The following is a 20,791-nucleotide window of genomic DNA, read 5'->3' on the forward strand; positions in this document are numbered from 1 at the left end:
AACCTTACGCTACAGATTGCCTGTAGCTCCTTTTCTCTCCATTCTCTTAAAATAAAAATAGAAACAATATTTTATATTTTTTAAAAATAAAAAATCTCTCTACCCTGGCCCTTTGTCATTCAAATAAGAACCAGCTGCCTGCTAAAGCACTGTCTGTACTAACTACCCCAGCTGCTGCTTATCTAGATGACAAAAGGACAACTCATGTGGTCCTTCTTACTTAAACACCACTATTGATCCTATCTGAAGTTATGCACATAAATATGAAAAACATTTATGCACAAGACCATTGCCAAAGTACTCAAAGCATAAACAGACTTTTTTATTTTTTTAAAGAAACAATAATTAAACTTACTTTTTCCTTCAGAAAGGAAATTATCCAAATACTGGAATGCAGGCATTATGGATTTCAAAGAAGCCAGTACAGAAATTTGCTATATATTACACTGCATATAGGGTACCCACGCTCTTTGTGTCACACAGAATTTTTCTCCAGGCTTTCTTTTTCCTTTCTTATCTGTACTATGGTTAAGATGTCCAAAATGCTTTAGCTCCTTTTTCAACACATATACTTTTACAATACCGCTACCAATAGTAGATATGATTTTCTTTGTTACCACCCAAGCTGGGATCCTGTTTTAGGGACAGATGTTGCAAGATGCAAAAATGTAGGTAAACAGCCAGTAAAAGGGTCATGTTTGACCTACATGCACAACCGTGCACTAGTAAAAGTAAAATCAGTACAGTGTTTCCAAGAAATACTGCATTCTTCTTCTGACAATGTTAAAAGGCAAGCAGAAGACAAAAAAATGCTTTCAGAATTGGTGGGAGGGAACCCACACAGCTTTGCAAAATGTAGTTAGATGGTAGGTTATGGGGTATGGGGAGGAACCTGGGCCAAGATGTAGCTTATAAGTTGATGCTAAGGATGGAAAAATAATAAAGGAGAAAAAAGTAAGTCAAAATAAATGGGGACAGGTAGTCAGGCAGAACAGAATACGCAAGATACTACAAAATAGAAAAACATGTACATACTACCCCCATAGCTAACTTCTAAAAATATTTATTGGGATGTTTACTATTAGAAGTTTACCTAAATGCACTGAAAATCATGTACCAAAAAGACCACCAGAGGCCTAAAAGGATACCATTAACAACCCCTGTATTAAAAGCTCAGGTAAAATGTGCCACAGTTAAAAAAAACCGAACATCATATGGCCCAAGAAATTTAGAGGAAGAAAGGAGAATTTAAGCAGCATCCTTCAATGGATGCTCAGACTGAAGGTAAAATGTTCACCAAGGACACCAGACATAAGAAGGAACACAGGAACTCAGCTGCAGCCCCTGATGACAACCGTGAAAGGGGCACTGAGGGAGAAGTCTGCAGCAGGGAAGCTCAGTGATTTCTGTGTCTCAGCCTTTGCTGCTGAAGATATCAGGGAGATTTCTACACCTGACCCCTTTCTTGGTAACAAATAAGGAGAGGAGTGAGATCAGCCAGAAGAAAATACACAGGAGCGTTAGACCAAATGGGTAGGTGAGAAGTTAACATGTCACCCAGGTTGGATGGCATTTTCAAACATGAAATTGCATAACTGTTGCCCAAAACGTTCAACACACTGTTATGAACAGCCATGGTGCCCGAGGACTGGTGGGTGCCTTTATACCTAGAGGGTATCTTGGGAACTACAGACCAGGCATCTAACCTCCTTATGGATAGAATGGTGGCATCCACAAGAGAGTAAGAACGCTGAGCATGACGGACATGGGTCCACGGGGAAATCCTGCCTCACTGGGATGCTGCATATTCACAAGGGTGCCACTGAGCTCTCTGAGCTCTCAGGCAATGAAATGGACACGACATACTTGCATCTTCAAAAAGCTTCTACCAAGGCTTCATATCAAAGGCATTAAAGAAACTAATTTTTCATGGGACTGGACTAAGTCTTCATTTTCTGAGTTGAAATCTGGCTAAAGGATTGGACACAAAGATCAGTCTTCAGGGTGGAGCAAAGCCAGCTGTAGGGTCTTCCAGGGATCAGAGCTAGGAACAGCTTAGGCTGATGAGCAGCTTTATCAATGACTTGGAGAAGGGAGTGAACAGTGAAACCACTGTGTTTGGAGAAGATGCTAAAGCCTTTTCATTAGTTAAATGAACTCCAGAAGGTCATCACAAAACTAATCTAGTGAGAAAAGAAAAAAACGAATCTGTCATCGCAATTTCAAAGTAGGTAACTAGGTATCGCATCCAGGGAAAAATTATGCTTAATGTTTTATATTTCCACACATACCAGGAAGAAAAAACAAAACACATTTGCTTGCTTCCTTTCTTTTATAATGAAACTACTCATTTGCAAAGTGTCTCTCACTGATCTGTTTACCAGTCAATATATTTAAACAGCTGATGGAGTCCTTGTATGGTCTGGATTCATGACTTGCTCCATTTTCCAGTCAGCAACTGAGGCAAAGATGAACAGGCATGCAGAAAAAAATTTAGGGATCTACAAATCATTTGCAAACCTTCATTTCAGGGACATTTAGCAAGACATTAATTCTGTCAAAACAGGGAGATAGACAAGAAAAAACCTTGAAGTCTCTCATTTTGAGGAAAATGGTGATGCTCCCCATCATGGTGGACGAAAGCTACCTGCATATGACATGAACAGAGTGCAGACGAGCAATCTGTCCAGGTTGCTGGACTGAAAAAAGCAGGATTCCAAAAGTAACCATTACCTTTATTTTCTTGAATCAGCACATACTGCTGCCAGCTGCACCGATCTGCCTGACAGTTGTGCCTAAGCGCTGTGTACGCATTATGGTGATACAGTCAGCAGCTGTTTGCCCATACAGGCTAATCATAATAATATCACTAATTAACAGAACATGGCACAAGGAGCTCCACTGCTCCTCCTTAAATCTTAGTAATTTAAAAAACGTCGGCCTTGAGTTAAAGATCTAAAAAGCTGATGGCCATGTCTTCTGAAAACTAAGGTGTTAAATACCTGCCATATATGAATATCCAGTCAATATTAGTTTTTCTTTCCGAATTGCTACTGTCTGCACAACTTTGGAAATGTACCTTGATGTCTGTCTGTGCTTATATAGGAAAGCTGAAGAGTCAACACACGATGCCGATCACTGAGGGCAAGGCTAAACATTGAAAGTATAATTAGAACAGCATATTTAACTTTTTTTGAAAGGGAGGCAGAGTGCCTTTGGTATATCCATATCCCAAATTAAATGTTTTTGTTACACTAATCTAACAGCTTCCATCAAATATGCACTGTGTGATTTTTGTCTAGACTGGCTGAGATATTAAACAAAGCTCTGCAAGGTTTGCAGTAGTGCAGCTAACAGAATTAACTACATTACTCTGTGTAGATGTAATGCAAACAGGAGAAAAACTCAGATACACAGTTTTGGCTTGGAGTTCATTCATAACTACCACCAACTCCATGCTTATATCAATATTTACTACAAGATAATTCACTTGAAAACCTGGATGGATAATACTCTATCTCCTGGCAAGTCAATGAAAATTCTTTCTACAGGCAACTCTTCAGTTCAGTAAAACCACAACAGCGTAAAAGCACTTTTTACCTTCTGGGAAGTTTGTGGTCTCTTTTGAGTTTATAGTTATGTAAGTGTTGATGATGTAAATGATCTCCTCACAACCTCTCTGAAAACAAGATAATACTCTGATGGTGTTTATGTATATTTTTATTGTTCCTGTAATTGTTTTGGAGGCTTAGACTACAACATAAGAACTGGTGAAGCTGTATGAGAATAATGCTAGCATAAAAAGGGAGTATCAGAGGTCACTTCACAAAGTTTTGAAACAGTTTCATACTCAAGTTAAGTAGACTTTGACTTTTGAAGCCTGAGAAAGCTTTCTAACAAAGAAACAGCTCCTCTACAACAGATGGGAGGCAACCACCCCTGCCTCGCTAAACTGAGGACAACAAGGGTTGAGCTGTCCCTCTCTTCATCTAACAACCAACATACAAAAACCATGTGAAAATTCTGGTCTGAACTGTAACACACAGAAATGTCACACTGCAGAACTGTGCTGTCAAATGAATTTTCCCTGCCCTACAATTCTCAGGGCTGATTATGAAAATGAATGTTAAAAACAGAAGAACTGTAGTCATACTACTAACTTCCTTAAAATTTAATTCAAACTCAGTTTTGAAGAAAAAAAGACTGTGTTGCTTATCTATCTCAAAATAACTCAGTTTGATTTTGCAAATGCAAAACAATCACTGGACTTGAAGCCATGGGGAAAAAAAAGTCTTGTTTTTTTGTTCTTTTTGCTGTTGGTTTCTTAAAAGCCAGATAGCAAATGTTTTTATCATCTAGACATTGAGCATAATTCTCTCCTGCACTGGCATTATCACCCCTTGTACAGATTCCCACTCTGAGACACTTGCAGCTGCTCCATGGCATGGCATGGAATCCCAGGGTGCAGAGTTCTGGCCTTGTGCTGCGCTGCAGTACTGACCATGCCACTGGAATGGAGCAGAATGAACACTGCTGTTGGCGATACGCAAAAAGGAATATAATTGGGCTCGTTCCACTTCCACAGAACTGTGGTGCTGGAAGACCAACAAGAGTGTAAGATGTATTTTTTTCAATAAAGCAGGCACATACAATGCTGAATCAACACAGGAAAGAAATCAGTTGAACAGGATCTTTTTTGTTGCTGTTGTTATTTTATGGTGACTCCTCTGGAGAACCAAAAGAGAGAGAAAAGCACAGAAAGCACCAGAGAAATAGTTTCACAAAGGGTATACATTTCTTTCTTTTTTTTTTCCTTTCATAAAAAACAGTAAAAACCTAGTTGTTTAGTCTAGAGAAAAGAAGGCTCTCTACGACTGCCTGAAAGGAGGTTGTAGTGAGGTGGTTGTTGGTCTGTTCTCCCAAGTAACAAGAGCTAAGACAAGAGGAAATGGCCTCAGATTGTGCCAGGGGAGGTTTAGATTGGATATTAGGAAAAATTTCCTCACTAAAAGGGTTGTCAAGCATTGGGACAGGCTGCCCAGGGAAGTGGTTGCCTTACCATCCCTGGAGGTATTTAAAAGGTGTGTAGATGTGGCACTCAGGGACACGGTTTAGTGGTGGACTTGGCAGTGTTAGGTTTATGGTTGGACTCAATGATCTTAAAAAGGTTTTCCAACCTAAATGATTCTATGCTGGTAAATGGTGTAACTTTTCAAGACAGGCACTGCCCTTCTCATGCTCTTACTTCTAATCTGCAAGCTCCTGAATTTGCCACCAGTCCCATGTCATTTATTTTTTGTACTAATACTTCAAATCTTCTCTGGTGGCATCTGCAAGAATATTCTAACTATTCTTGAGTAAAAATTCTGTCAGATTTAAGGAGCAGTGTCTTTAGTTCTTCATTGCTGGGTTTGCTGCGACATATTTACAAACACTGTTTTGATACATTTGATCTAGAAGACTTTCACTAAGAGAAGAGCAAACATCTGCATCCTTTTTGAAAAAATTATACTAAACATAGAAATGGTCTATAATATTTCATGCTCTTTATGCAGTAACACATAAAATGCATCTGAAATTGGGTAGGAATAAGGAATAGCCTACAAAGGACAGTCTGGTACACAAGTTCAGAATTAGGGCTAAAACAAAACAACACCAAATATAAAAAGGTCATAATTCTTTCAACACCAAGTGAGAAATCGTGTGCATCCAAGTGGGCTTTCTAGCAGTATGTATATCTAAACATCTGTATACATGTATTAAAGCTGTGTATAAGCAGTTAATCAAGAGGAGCTTAATACTTTTAGAGAGGCTAGTGTCTTTTTCACCCATGGTTTTATAATACACTATGGGGTGGAAATTTTTAAAGATCAATTTTATGCATTAAAAAATAAACCATTCCTTTTTCCCCCAGGCAGGATCAGCCATACTAAACCAATTTGTGCACATCGCTTTTGAACCATGATACTCAAGAAATAACATTCCTGGTAAGACCCTACCGGTGTTAACAAGAATGAATGACTTCTAGATGTCTTAAGAACAGATGCTTCCCTGACCCAACATTCAACTGCACCCTATTTAACTCAGTGCATTTCTCCAATCTGTCCAAATCATTTTGAAGTCTAATTCAGTCCTTCACAGCATCTGCAGCCCTTCTCAGTATCATATGTCCATATATTCCTACTATATAGCATTATTTACATTAATCTAGAAGATAAACTATTAGAAAACATGAATATGTTTCAAAACATCAATACATTAACGTTGCACTGGAGGACACAGAAGTTATGAATAATATCAGAAAAAGAATCACCACTTCACCCTGAATTCAGTATTTCATACTTCCCTGCAACGAAGGCCAAGACACGACATTTAAAACCCAAATAACGGAATTATTTGCATCAAGTTTTGCAGAATCTTTACATGGAACTTTTAATTTCTTAGACAAAATATATTAATGAAATATAAGACCTCTACTCTTAATTAAAAAAAAAAACTGAAAGTGACAAAGAAGCAAGTTAGTTAACACTAAGTCTATAAATGAAAGATTTAATAGACCTACAGAAAAAACTCCAAAGAACAGAAATCACGTAAACAGTCAGACTGAATTACAAAATCAAAATAGTTTTATTCAGTGTTTCCTGTTATTCATTGATGAAAATACTCAAAAGAAAAACTTTATTGATTGATAATAAGGTTAGCATGTCTAACACTGAATTTCAGATAATTTTTTAATTCTCTCTTTAGCTTCTCAAATATTATATTCCAGGCCTCAGAGGAAACATGACATCTCCTATAAACACAAATGCCTTAGAAGTGAAAACACCCAGTCATGTTATCAAAAGTGTATTACCTCATTGCATTTACTTATTCGCCTTGCAACAATAAGCTGAATCATTCCCCGTTTGTTTCCTTCAGTAGACATGGACCTCCTTAAGGTTTCCATAGCATCTTGATTTGTTTTGCCCAATAATGATTCTCCATTTACTGCTATTAGTTGATCATTCACTCGAAGCCTGCCATCCTGGAAAAGGAAAGATTATAACTACTTACATAAAAGACACACACAAGAAGTTTAGTCTGCTGAAGAGAGGAAAAAACCAAAAGAAAAATAAGCAAACAACTATGCTTAGTCCTAATAGTTTATGGCCAAATGAACAGTGGTATAATAGCTTCCATTGCAGCCACTGTAGGAAATGTCTATTGCAATTACAGATCTGCACTGCAAGCTATTATGATAACCTGTTTGCACAAATAGCATACTAATTGAACTGTCAGGGATAGCTTGTATCCTTCCCAAAAATCTATAAGGGCTGTTTAAATCCTGGGATTTGCAAACAGATGAATCTGAGTAGAAATCTAAACATTACCTCTGATGGTGTAATTGGAAAAGCTAGTTACAGAGAGGTCTCATTCTTCTTGAATGTGTGGTTATTTTCAAAACAGCGTTATTATGGAAAACCAAAGAAGACCAAAGTATACAGATGTTCTCTCTTACCTTGGATGCTGCTCCACCGTTAATAATGGACTTGACGAAGATTCCTAAATCAGCATGGTTTTCTTTTGACCGGTTACCTTTGACGCTCACGCCAAGTCCAGCTGATCCTGAGTCATTCAGTGGAACTTCAAATGTCAGGAATTCCCTGGTGCCATCAGGGGTGAGGACAAGCTCCTCTTCTTCTGCTTTCTGTCAGGAAGATTAGCATGGGATTATAGAAGAGCATTTCTTTGGGAATTCTCCTCCCTTTACAGCAATTAGCATTAAAAAAACCTCTGCTTTTAACTACAATGCCATAATATTTTCCACAGTAATTACTTGAAGAACCACGCACAAATAGTGTATTTTCAATCACCTCCAGCTGATGCCTAGATTTAGAAATATCTTATGTTTGTGTCTAAGTGCTTCTCTCTAGTAAAATAATTGAATCACATGTCATTACTGAATATGCCATTAATACCAACTCACCTGTAAGCTGCTATTTCATTAACTGAGAGTGCTATATCAGAAAGATTTTCTTACTTTCAAACCTATAGAATTTATTTTAAAGTATTATCATCATCTATGGTAGCTTTGCAGTCACGGGGAGGAACAAAGTGCAAGAAAATCAAATACAAAAATTACACATTCCCCTCACTTCATTTATAAACTAGCTGTGTTAGGAAAAACAGAAAATCACACAAGTGTGATCTGCAACAGCACATCTCTGCTATTGCCAAGCTCAGCATCAAATCCAGCTCCAAGCACCAATTTTTCTCTCTTTCCCAGCTCTGCTTTTCACCTCTGTCCTCTTAACCACATCTTCAGCTCTTCACGCCCAGCTGTAGCCTGGCTGGGACAATCCCAGGTTTTGCTCAAATTATATTCCCAGGCCTGCCAGGGTCCCAGCAAGAAGCCGCTCAGCGGCACCCTTCCATGCACCCAAAAGCCATGCAAGTGCAGGTGGCCGGCCTCTCACTGCACCCCCACTGAGCTCAGGGTGGCAGGGACACTGACGTGTCCCCACAGAGCAGTGGTGCTCATTGGGGCAGCAGGCACAGGCACAACACCCAAGAAAGAAAATGGTCAGGCCCTGAGGAGCAGCACGCATGCACAAGTGGCTGCTGCCCAAAGGAGGAAAAGGAGGGATGGGCGGTTCACCAGCCCTGTCCCTTGCAGTAGACACTGTCCACTTGTCTCTAGCCACCTTTCAGTTCTAACAGAGCAGTTATAAACACTTTTGGTTGTAACTTTATAAAAGAAAGAAGTCATGGCCTTAAAGGCAATTCTCTGCAGTGGGCTCAGTGTCTGGCCTGCAGAAAGATGCTCATTAACCCAGCTGTGTGTTTTTTTCTCACCCACATGAAGGAGAAAAAGAACATCCCCCCAGAAGGTACACACTAATGTCCAACAGTCGACAGTTCTTCTCTGGAAGAATTAACCTGGTCAATTTTTTCATAACCTCAGCAAATATGTCACCTCCCTCACTGACACTGATTTTATATTGACTTTTCCTATGTCACTCTCATCTATTTGCAAAGCTCTCTACTATTTTTCTCCTACTCCCAGATACCTGGAGCATGACAAGACACATGAAAGGTTAACATGTGCCTGCTGAGCCATCCCTGTTTCTTAAGACCTGAGGAAATGCAAAGCTGACAGGCTGTTCTGAAATTCAAACACAGACTACAGCAAAGATGGATGTGAAAGCCATGTGGAGTACAGCAGACTGAGATGATCAATTTGGGCACAAGCATGCTAGTTGTGTCACCATTGACCTAGAAATGCAATGTGAAAATGTCACACGGGAAGGCAGCCAGACTGCTGAGAGAATCGGAACAGCCAAAGGAAGAAAAACGGGAGCTCTTATTTCCCACTTGGTTAAAAGCATGAACCTTAATGTGTTTGCCAGCCCTTTCCCTTGCGCTGGATGCTATTTGCTCGTCTCTAATCACCTTTTCTTTATAACAAAGCATAATGCTTCACCAATTTAAAAAAAAAAATTAACACACGCTATCCAAGTGCCCTAGCTTGGCTGGCTCACTTGTGAATCCCATTATCCAAATACACCTCTTGGCTATGCAAAACAGCATGATCTGTGATAGCCATCATGAATGGAAAGGTGTACTGTGTCCATGGGGAAAAAAATGGATTTAAAAACTATTTTCCAAATTTTGGGAAAATAACAACCCTAATTTTCCTGCTTGGGTCACAGAAGCACAAGTTACAGCATATATTTGAATGCACCTTTTGTCAGGTGGCTGCAGAGTAAAACAATCTGAGACAGATGCACATTACCTTTTATTTCCTGTAATACTAATAACTTTCATATTCCTTAATAAACAGTAGTAGCAACAAAAGCTTGCAAGCCAACGAGGAGATAAAGCCAAGGTAGGATGTATGGGTAGGAAGTACATAAGATTTTTCTTTACTACTGTAATCATAAACCTACAATCAATCCCCCCCCCCCAGTATTTTCTAATCTTCTAAAAAATCTGCCAGAACTTCAGCCAGAGCGATCTTCCTTCCAGAGCAGAGAACTAAACTGCTTCCCTGCACAGCCTGTCCCCGTAGGGTGCACTTCTATATGCCAAAGGGTCAATTGGACAGAGCATCTTAGCAAGCTTCCCCAAGGACTTGGCTAATGGCCCTCCATGCTACTTCTCTTCAGCAAGACCCAAAGAGCTGCATTATCAGCTCAGCACTGTTCTTAATGTGAGCCTTCTGCTTGCTTGTCTTCTACAGTCTGGAATAAGGAAATAAGCTATTATCAGGCAACAATCACCTGAGTGTGCAGGTGAACTTAAGGCCTAAACTGGAACAAACTAAAGAACTCCTTAAGCAACTGCACCTGAGTGAGTAGAAGAGGTTCACAAAAAAATGAGAAACAGCAGCCTCAGCGCTGGAACAGAAGTTTTGAAGCCATGATAAAATTGCTTGATCATCCTAAGAAAAAAGTTACCATTACTGGGCTAAGGCTAAATAGCTTTAGGGACTTCACCAGGTATCCACAGCTTTTTTTCAGCTAAGCCAGCTTCTTTCACCACCATACCTGTGTCTGCAATTTTGGGGACAGGAGAAGCCTTTTGCCCTCTAGAATCTGTCTCATCTGTCAGTGCCATATGCTTGAATGAAGATTTTTAAAAGAGGAAGCAATAGAGAGAACAAACATTTCCTTTTGATATCCCACCATTTTTCAAAGAATACTTAAGAAAAAAATGTGACTTTCATGAGTAACTGCTCCATTAAGATTCAAGGAAGGACTATCAATATGAAAGTACAGACTTTAACATTTGTGCCACACCACGGTACCAAAGAAGGTCTTACTATATATGACATATATAATACAACTTCATACATTGAAAGCTTGGAATGAAACTATACAGTGATTACGTCATAAAGGAGCCACTGCCAGAGAAATAAGCAGGAAGATTTTAGCCTGATACCATAATATTTTGAACCCAAGTTGCAAATACAAAACAAAAATAACAAACAACTCCTCAGACTGGCTGAATCCTTTGTTCCACAAAGCCCTTTAGAGTACAGAAACATTACATGTACAGCGACCGTCCCCAATCAAATATAAGCTATTATAAAAAAGTAAAATTCGCACTGAAATTGTGTTGAACATTCAGTATCTAAATGTAACAAACCATCAGAATTCGCTAATACATCCACGAGACAGCATAAAAATGCATAAAAATCTAAAATGCAGCATTTAAAAATTCCAACTGAGAACACAATCACTTCCTAATTGCAATAACTTCCATTTGATCTTGATACACTCTAAATTAACAGCTTCACTATGTCAATCAAACACCTCAACACTATTTTCATGATTAGTTGATCTGTGGGAGAAATTTATTCCTTCATACACTTTGACAGGCCAGCAGTAAACACGCAAGCAAAATTATGTACTGTGAACCCTGAACAACAAAATTCAACTCCCTTAAGATTTTTCACATAGTATGTCCAAAACAATTAACAGCAAAACAATATTCCATTCAGACAGATTCTGATGAGGAAAAGGTCATCTGAAATGACTTCAGTTGGATGAATGAAGCTGCTCAAGTATGTAATTTGTAATAAAATTTCGATTGGTGATAAAATATGTAGTTGACTATTTTTTGCTTCAAATTCATACTTAGCATCAGTTTATGCTAAATGACATTTGAGGTAAGTTTTAAACTTTTTAAATACAAGATAAATATATTTTAAATTTAAACCTCCTAACTTATGGCAGTGGTTTGATATATAGAGATTAAAAAAATTGTAACAAATGGGGGAAATTTTTTTCTTCTACATAACATCAGTTTCTGATCCAATCAGAAAACCTGATTTACTTTTACAAACGACATTAAAATGGACCTTGACACTAAGAGTGCAGTGTTTATCTCATCATATTAGTGACAGCATCTCCTTATCACGTTTTAAATACTATGAAGAAATTTCTTGCTTGGGACTTCTTCCCTTTATAAAAATCTCATCAAAGTTGTGAGTAAGCCGCATGAGATGGGTGAAAAAAGAAACCGAACAGCAAAGAAAAACCTCCTCCCACCTAGTGGGGGAAGCAATTTTCAATCAAGCTGGGACAAGTTTCCGAAGTGGCTCGCTGCAGCTACAAATCTGTCTGCATTCTCTCCAGTGAAGTTCATTCTTTTGCAAGCTTAGACATGCTGTCTTCTCAGCAGCTATTAAGTCACTGAAACTTGTCTGCAAGTTACTTTGTGATTATGTAGAGATAAAAGAACTAAGTTAATCATAGGACTTCCAGCAAAAATCCAATACACTCCTGTTTCCTTTCAGAGAAGCAATTAATAAAGCTCTGCATCGCCACTCTTAAAGGGTAACCTACATTTATGTATATGAAAGCATGTACATGAAAACATTTACAGGGCTCTTGTATGCACACACATATAAGGGTACATATAAAACCACACCCTTATATATATCACAATTAAATTCATATGATCAATTACGTAACTGTAGCGCAAACCCTACCCAACACCTCCAATGACCCCATCTACACTATTCACTTTACCTGCCCCCAAATCCTGTTGTACGCAGCCTTCTAACATCACAGCCCTAAGCCTGTTAGCCTCTGTTTAGTTATTATTTTTTTAACCTATCAACCTTTTGCCTCACAAATGCATCTTCTCTCTTTTGAATTTGTCTAGATGGAAAATCTCAAGTTCTTGAAAGATAAGTCCCATGGACATAAGAGCTCAGCAGGTCTAAGAAGTGTAAGTTGTAAAAGGACTGGACGTTGCAAAATCCCAGGTTTAGTCATTTGGTTTCAGTAATGGGGAATTGCCAACCTAATACCACAGCCTTTTCCAGGACATTTTCAATCTTTAGAAGATTTTAATATAGTATCCATTATTTTATTCTTTCTCACAATGTACCTGTGACACTAAGAAATCATTACTTCTATACACTGGGAAGCAAATAAAATTTGTCTTGGTTATTGTAATAAAGTAGAATTCTTATATATGCAGGAGAGAGATTTCACCTCGCTATTGTGCGAAGATATTTTTGACATCAGAGATGACTCAGATTGTTTTGTCCTTCAAGTTAGGTTGGCAACATTGCTGTCACATCAGGCCACCTTCTAAACTGAGATGCGTAAAAAGATGATGACTCAGTTTTACCACATGCCATCACACATACAAATGTAGAACACAAACTGAACAGCTCTAAGGAACCAAAACAGCTTCCTTCATCAATAACTGTTTCGTGGGGGGTGATGTTTAGTATTTATAAAAATGTAGATTTATTACTGCTGGAGGTACTGAAAACAGAGCAATGTAGGTGGCCTAAAACGTACCTCTCTAACTTCAGTTGAGGCCTCTCCTCGGGAGGAATAACTGAGAGCTGATGCATCCTGCTGTGGGTGGACATTAAAGATAAATACAACTACAGAATCCCAGATTTAAAACTGGACCTCCAGCAGAGAAAAGCCTGTCTACTGATCCAGTAGTGACATGCACACTCCAACACAGCTTCCTCCTGAAATACAAGGCCTTTTATCTTTTATTTGTTTGGTTGCTCTTTTCAAATCAAACAATCGTGTTGCGTTACAAGTTATAGGGGCCTGAAGTGTCTGCTTTCCTAGTTATACAATGATATAGGACTTAAGCCAACTAAACAACTAACATTGTTACACTTGCTTTCTTTTCCTTAACTCTTCCTAGGTTAAGTATTCTAATCTCTCTCTATGTTAGATAAACACTAATGAATCTTATTTGCACATCTACACTGTGACTCGTTACTCATATTAGCTAAGTTAATATGTCACATCTGGCAAAGACTGCACTCCTTCAAATCAAACAGCAGCTGCTAAATATCAAAAACTACATCTGAATTCTGAGATTTTATAGGAAATGTGGTCTGCTTTAATTCTAATCCCACCAAGGAAAAGTTTTTTGCATATTATATGTGGATTAACTTTGGTACATATTTATATGCAGAAATGCTAGCCCATGAAAATACTGCAAAACAGGCTTGTTACATCTCCAGTTATGCCCATTTTAAGAATATAATTTAATATCAAAAAACATGTTCCACATTCAAAAATGTCTTCAATTTAATGTTTGTGATGGATTAAAAAATGGTATAGGAAAAAATTAAATGTTTTCCAAAGCACAGAAATTCTAGCATGCGATTTTCATTTAGTATGAAAATCAAAGCGTAGCAAAAGCCCATGTTTAAGTACATCCACATGTTTGTTATTTTTCCCTATAAGAAGGCCATTGCTATCTATGCTAACATTATTCTCCTTAATGCTAACACTCCGATCTGGGCTGTCATAGAAACTGGTTTAAGCAGCTGAGATTCTACATTTCAAATCAACTGATCAGACCGCTAAAAATACTTTGTTGGTTACGCATCTCAGAACTTCACACAGGGACTAGTCTGTTGCCGTTACCATAATGACTGTACTTTATTCAGGCCAACAATATCCTGCTTCACACTGTTGTTCCTACTATAGCTTCAAGCTCCCACTGTATGTTCTGAAACAAATATGTGATTGCATTGCTAACTCCATTTCTTCACAAGATGCTTATCCTAGAGAAGTGAAAACCAAGGGATTAGATATACAGCAGGTGTCTGCTCTGCCAAAGAAATGTGTAAAGCTACAGCTCTCTGCATTATCTCTTGTACAAGAAAACCTTCAATGCCCAACTCAATAATGACACAGCTCCCTAAAAATCTTTATACTTCTTTCACTGGCCTATTGGATGTGCAAGACCTGAAAGACCAACGAAACAGATAGAGAGTGTCTGGGGAAGTCAGACAGGAAAACAAAGTTGAAAGGAAATTAATGTCTTTGTAGAAGTCCATGGCAAGAAACAGGTTCCACAGGAGGCAATGCCCGCACGGGCCACTGGGACTGACCTGTGTCTTACTCCTACTTCTGCAGATATTCACGCAACCATGGCAAACCACATCATCTCACTATTTTCCCTGGATTTATTAGAAAGGAAGAATCAACACCAAGAGTCTAAAGCCAACAGTGCAGTAAAACAAGCTTTGCACTCAACCAGAGTTTTCAGAGGTTTAAATAGGAATTTTAAGCAACAATGTGAACTTTGCCCTCACCCAAATTAGGACAAGCATTTGAAAGAACCTGATGACCCTATTGCCTGTGCTGGCAGTTAACTAACTAAAGGATCTGGCAAGCCCCTTTCAGTCTCATAGTGTATATCTGTTGTTTGAATTGTAAATGCCTTACGTAGTTGACTCCTATTATCCAAAACAACATAACGTCAGTATGTAGGAAATACCATAATAATGGTGAATAATGAAGCACACACCAGTGTGGCCTCAGGATGACTCTGCAACAGTGGCACTGAGGCAGCCCTGTTACAGAACCTTGGTGGAGGAACACATACATTGCCTTCCATGAAACTGGCAACTGGTCAGCAAGCGTGATCACCGCAAACTGAGAAAACAGCTAAAGCTGCCCTGCAGTCCTGCATGGAGCCAGCTTGGGAGTGCCACGCTGCAGCCCAGGTAAATCACCTGCAGACAACAGTCAGAACTATGAGCTTGAGCATCAGTCCCAAGCACACCCTTACACAGAAGTTTATGTGGATTGTCATTGAAAATTCCAGGAAATTCAGAGTACTCAAAGAGCATTCATAAATACAGTCACTCAACTGTTACATTAATTATTCACTAGGAATTCATGTCCCAGCTCTACTCTTTAATGCCCAGAATATGCTATTCCATACTAGAGTACCTCCTATGGTAGAAAACTAAGTACAGCAGTATCCTGCAGAAGATCACACATTCATTACGTCTTTCTTTCATACAGGCAGTGATCTACTATTTCTTACATCACAACTTTATTAAAAATATAATCTGAAACCACTCAAAATAGCACTAAAAAAGGCTTTTAAAACATTGTAATCACCTTGTGCCTCACACAATTAGCAGATAAAAATATAAAAAAAACAATCAGCACAGGTTATTTGCAGTATTCCTAAACACCATGGAGGAAATAACAGCATTCATTTAGTCAGACCTCTCCTCCTGCAAAAAATAATTCTGTATCTAATGACATCACTGCTGTTGATGTAGGCTCATATTAGTCAGTGTATGATCTTGGCTCAATTTTTAGACACTTGGATCACCTAGTGCAGCAATGGAAACTGATGAAGCTCTAAACTGTTCTCCAAAGAAGGTTCTATGTGAAGGAAGAGTTGCATCAACTGAATGATACAAAACTGCTATAAAAGCTGAAGTTCTATGTAAGTGCTAAATATGAATCGGTGGAGCTTAACTTACAGCTTTTGAAATATAGCTATGGATACACACCCAGTGAATATGTATCCTGAAGTAATACAAACAGCTTTCCACCAAAAGTTAGAAACAAACATATGTGCTCAAAACACCAATATCTTAAAGCTAAACACTGGCAATGTTTATTTCCCCAAGATTAAGCTCTAAGAATTTTCCATCCGTTAATCAATACAAATGATGTCTTTCTAGGCATTTGCTAGTATATCTCTCATATTCACAACAGAAAAAGTTGCAAACAAAATATGTATAAAAATAACTATGTGCTAGTTCTTACAAAATGCCTCTGACCACAGTTGTATCACCCTATTCCAAAAGCTTATGAATTCTTGCATAAAAGGTGCATTTGAAACCAAAAATGCTGATAGGTCTAGCCATGAAAATACCCTTCGATTCTGAAAAAAGACGGTGATCAAAATGAAATTTATATAACAACAGGAGCATCAGATGTTCAAGTTCAGAAGAAAATAAAAAGCAATCCCATTTGCAATTTCCATCAGAGCTGCTAAACATTTATATATTGTTCCAACACACCAACCGCTCCTGTTATGTCACTGTTACGAATCCTGCACTCACTAAAATTCATAACATTCTGCTCACTTACAACAATTTGACAGAAAAACAAATGAGAATCGAAAACTGAAGCTTTCCCATGCTGCTGAGTGAAACAATCATTAAATGAAATCCTGAATCTTAACTTTGAATCTCTTTTTACCAATAGACAACACCACCTCAAAAACACTTACTTATACAATAATTATTATTTTTCTAGTATTATGCTTACATGAAAGTTAACTTGCAGGTTGTGAAATCATAAAATAAGCAGTGAATGACAATTGTAAAAGCAAACTACTACTGAAACACTACTGATTTTCAAAGAGTATGAGGAAAAATTAATTGGCAGATGTTTTACATAGCATAATTAACAGTTCATTTCAATGCTCCGTAACAAGATTAAGATAATTATGCTTAAAAAAAGAAATGTAATAATGATAAATTACTAGTTTTCATATTACGGTCAATCTCCTACATTCCAAATAATCACCACATTTAGAAATAGGTGCATCTGTTCCATGTTGTCATCAGATATACAAATGGCACAAACTCATGGCTGTGTGAAACAATCTTTCAACCAAGATACAGGAGATTTCCTTGCTTCAGAAGTAGAGTGCCTGTTCCATTTGTCAGCAAAACAGAAGGTAAAAACAGCACTATTGTTTTCACCAGGGCACAGTTACTGGATAGAAGCTGAAGTTGCATTAGCAATTTACATTTCTTATGGATAACTGGAAAGCAAAGCTTAAATTCTGAGAGCTTAGCAAGTTACAAAAACTACTCCTATGACAGTTCAAGAATGAGAAGATGGGAATCTGTATTTTGTGATGGTGTGCAAAATATGAAGTCATATGCTCTCCTACATGGGTAAGATTTCAGGCCACAAATAAATGAAGAAAAAAATAATTTTCAAGGTTTTCTTCATTACATCTATGAAGACTCTAGCTACAGCATCCAAGTGCCACAATATTAGTGTAAACCATTTCAAATTACCAGTTATATGAATGTAACCCCTGAGTGTTAATAATGTGCTGATAAATTAGGCTTTTTATTTTGGGGTCTACATAGACATTTTATTTCAGGCCTTCCGTTTTCAAGGTTTTGGTTTTTTTCTTTTTTAATTTCAAAGGTGCATTTTTCTTCTATTTCCCCACAAAGACATAACAACAAAAAACAATCGCAAACATTCTGTCTTTAAACTAAAAACAGACTTAGTATTTTACCTCTCTCTCATTTCTATAGCTTCCCTGCTTTCATCATGCTTTTTTTTGTTGTTGTTGGGTTTGGGGTTTTTTTTGCTTTGCATTCTACTATCAAGTCTTTGACACTGGGAGACTAAAACCTCACAACTAACAGCACAATGATCAGAGCAGGCACAGAAATAGAAATTGCAAGATTAGAAATCTTAAAGACCTGAAAAGTAGACAGAGGAGGAATAAATAGGGATTGAGGCAGAACCAAGAATAAAGGAAAGCAATGAAAAATAGTTTCAAAAATAATATGTAAAAAAAAGAAAGCATGTGACTGTATTATTAACGTACAGCTGAGGAAAATTAGTTCTGTAGAATTGGAGTATAACACTTACCCAAAGCAAGGCAGATTGGAAGAAGAGAGGTAAGTGCAAAAGCATTGTGCATTACAAATACCCGCTCATACCTTTCACGTTTAGTCCATTTTTTACTTCCACCCGGGAGTAAGCAAATTTAAAGAGATCTATTGTTCCTACTATTGATTACTATTGATCTGAGCCTTCAAATAAGTAACAGAAAAATCCCACCCCATAATGAAAAAAACAAGCCATTAAGCAAAACACATGTTGACCAGCTTTCTAGCTTCATTCCCTCACTAACCAAGTAACTCTCCACACGTTTCCCAGTTCAGTTCCTTATTTCCAAGGCTTGCTAGGTCTTTCTGGGTGGTTTCTCAGAAATCCCTAGCTACTCATATGCTTCCTGTCTGTCTTCCATAATCCCCTGGTTAACAAGCAATTTTTAGCCCACATCCACAGAGAACAAATGAGAGATACTTATTTTCTTTTGGTCTTTCCTTAGATGAAGTCAGGGTGTTGGTCTCAAAAGAGGCAGAGAAAGCATTTACCATGGAATTGAATTCAAAACACTAACTTTGCAACAGATGAGCAACTGATTTATATTAACACCTTGTAGGTGATCTGACTAATCTTAATGCAGTTTTGGGGCAGAATTTCAACTCCTAAAACCAGGGCACTTTTATAAGGCTGCACCCACAAATTATTCTCAATTGTATTCAATTACAGGCAGAAATACGGTCCTGTGTTTTTATCTTTGATCTCCTTATGTATCAGCAGTACATGGTAAGAAACTATGAAGATAAAACCATACATATACTAATGAGATGTACTAAAAAGATACTGCAAGGCATGTCTGAAACAATGATACACCCACAATTTTGCAGAGCCCTTATGCAGATGACTTTCAAGCTAGAAGGACATCAAAAGCCAGAGGGATAAAAGTGAATATTGCTACATTCAACCCAAAAGCCCATTTTTACAGTTACATTCCATTGGCCGGAAAAAATAATAGTATCAACCTATGTACCCTTGACTATCTCACTGAGATGGCTCTTACATCTCTTTACCTAGTCTTGACTTTCTTTTTATCCCAGACACTACCTCACCATTGCTTGTAAGGCATTCTGAATTGCCTAGAGAAACCTTTTCTGTTTTGCAACAGCCTAGCTGATTTCAAATCCCTGCACAAATGCTCTTAAATTCTCCATAATCTAAGTTACTATTTAATTTTGAAATAGATACCTAATTGAATGGAGTTTCTTGAAATATGTTTTTAACTAAGATACACTATACCCTTAAGGTAATATATTCTTGTTATACCTCTGTTAATATTTCATAAAATCTTTTATTTTAGAAAAACTTTTAACAGATACTAGTATAATGTGTATTAAGACTGATCCTGTTCTACTGACTAAAATGAGGTGTGTAAACAGTATACAACCTCAATACACAGCCTCACTGACAGATCACATACATACCTGTTACAGCCCTCAAAGGGTTAAATCTTTTCTTTTAAGAACTAAAGAAACTAAATAGTTTCTTAAAAATAACTAACAAACAGCGGTTTGCTATGAGGATACAATTGAGCCTTAAATCCAAACTGCCTAATCGCTGTGTTTGTATCTCAGGATTCAGTCACACAATAATGATTTAAACAGTTTCAACAAGTGACCCAAGTTAACAGTCTACTCTTATCATTCCAACTTTAGGCCTTTGGCTAATGTAATTTCAAATAGCACTTGAACATACATAAGAACTGATTTGTACACAATATTCAAACAGTATTTGAAATTACATTAAAAAACGCATTTAAAATGTAAAGCTAGACAGAGCCATCTACAGTGTATAAGGTGAAAGGAGGATCTGTGAAACTTTGATGAAGTGCCATATCAATTTAAAAACATTTGGGAGTCTTCCAGTATGGAAAAGACAAAGCTCTTACCGTTTCCTTTGGAATTTGTGACTGGCTTTGTTCTGCATTCTAAAGGAAGTAAAAAAAATAAATAAGAACACAACTACATACGACATATACTATCTATCAGCAGGGGGATGAAACAAAGAGCTCTAATTCTGACGTGAAGTGGGTAATGGAAAAATGAAGGGTGTTTGCCACACCCTTGATTCAAATTTGTCTAAACAAGCACTAAATGAGAGGTGAACAAAAATAACCTCCAGTGATCTTAGGCCAGGGACTTTATCTGGTTGTGAGGTAGGTGGCTATCTAGCCAATGAAGAATCTCAGCTGCTTGTACCATTTTCTGGCTGGTGGAACACTCTTATTCAGGGATGTTCTTCCCTGGCCTTTTCCTTCTGCTTTGAAATTTTTGAAGAATGACCTCAGCAGCCCAGATTAACCCTTCCAAATATTTTAAACAAGTACCTAATTTTTAAAACATCCATTCTCA

General features: G+C 37.8%; 1 protein-coding gene across 15 annotated transcripts in view; it reads right to left on the reverse strand.

The window, feature by feature from the left end:
* PARD3 (par-3 family cell polarity regulator) overlaps window positions 1-20,791 on the reverse strand; it is a 459,181-nt gene that overhangs the window by 172,598 nt on the left and 265,792 nt on the right. For 10 of the 15 annotated variants that reach the window (XM_056335022.1, XM_056335027.1, XM_056335020.1 and 7 more), the window contains 3 exons: window positions 20,329-20,367; window positions 7,499-7,687; window positions 6,854-7,024 (listed from right to left, as the gene is read on the reverse strand). In XM_056335022.1, coding sequence (XP_056190997.1) covers window positions 6,854-7,024; window positions 7,499-7,687; window positions 20,329-20,367 — 399 coding nt within the window. The remainder of the gene's footprint in view (window positions 1-6,853; window positions 7,025-7,498; window positions 7,688-20,328; window positions 20,368-20,791) is intronic. The other 5 variants (XM_056335029.1, XM_056335028.1, XM_056335019.1 and 2 more) reach the window with 1 other exon arrangement.

The sequence above is a fragment of the Falco biarmicus genome, chromosome 4, assembly GCF_023638135.1.
Source record: "Falco biarmicus isolate bFalBia1 chromosome 4, bFalBia1.pri, whole genome shotgun sequence".
NCBI lineage: Eukaryota > Metazoa > Chordata > Aves > Falconiformes > Falconidae > Falco > Falco biarmicus.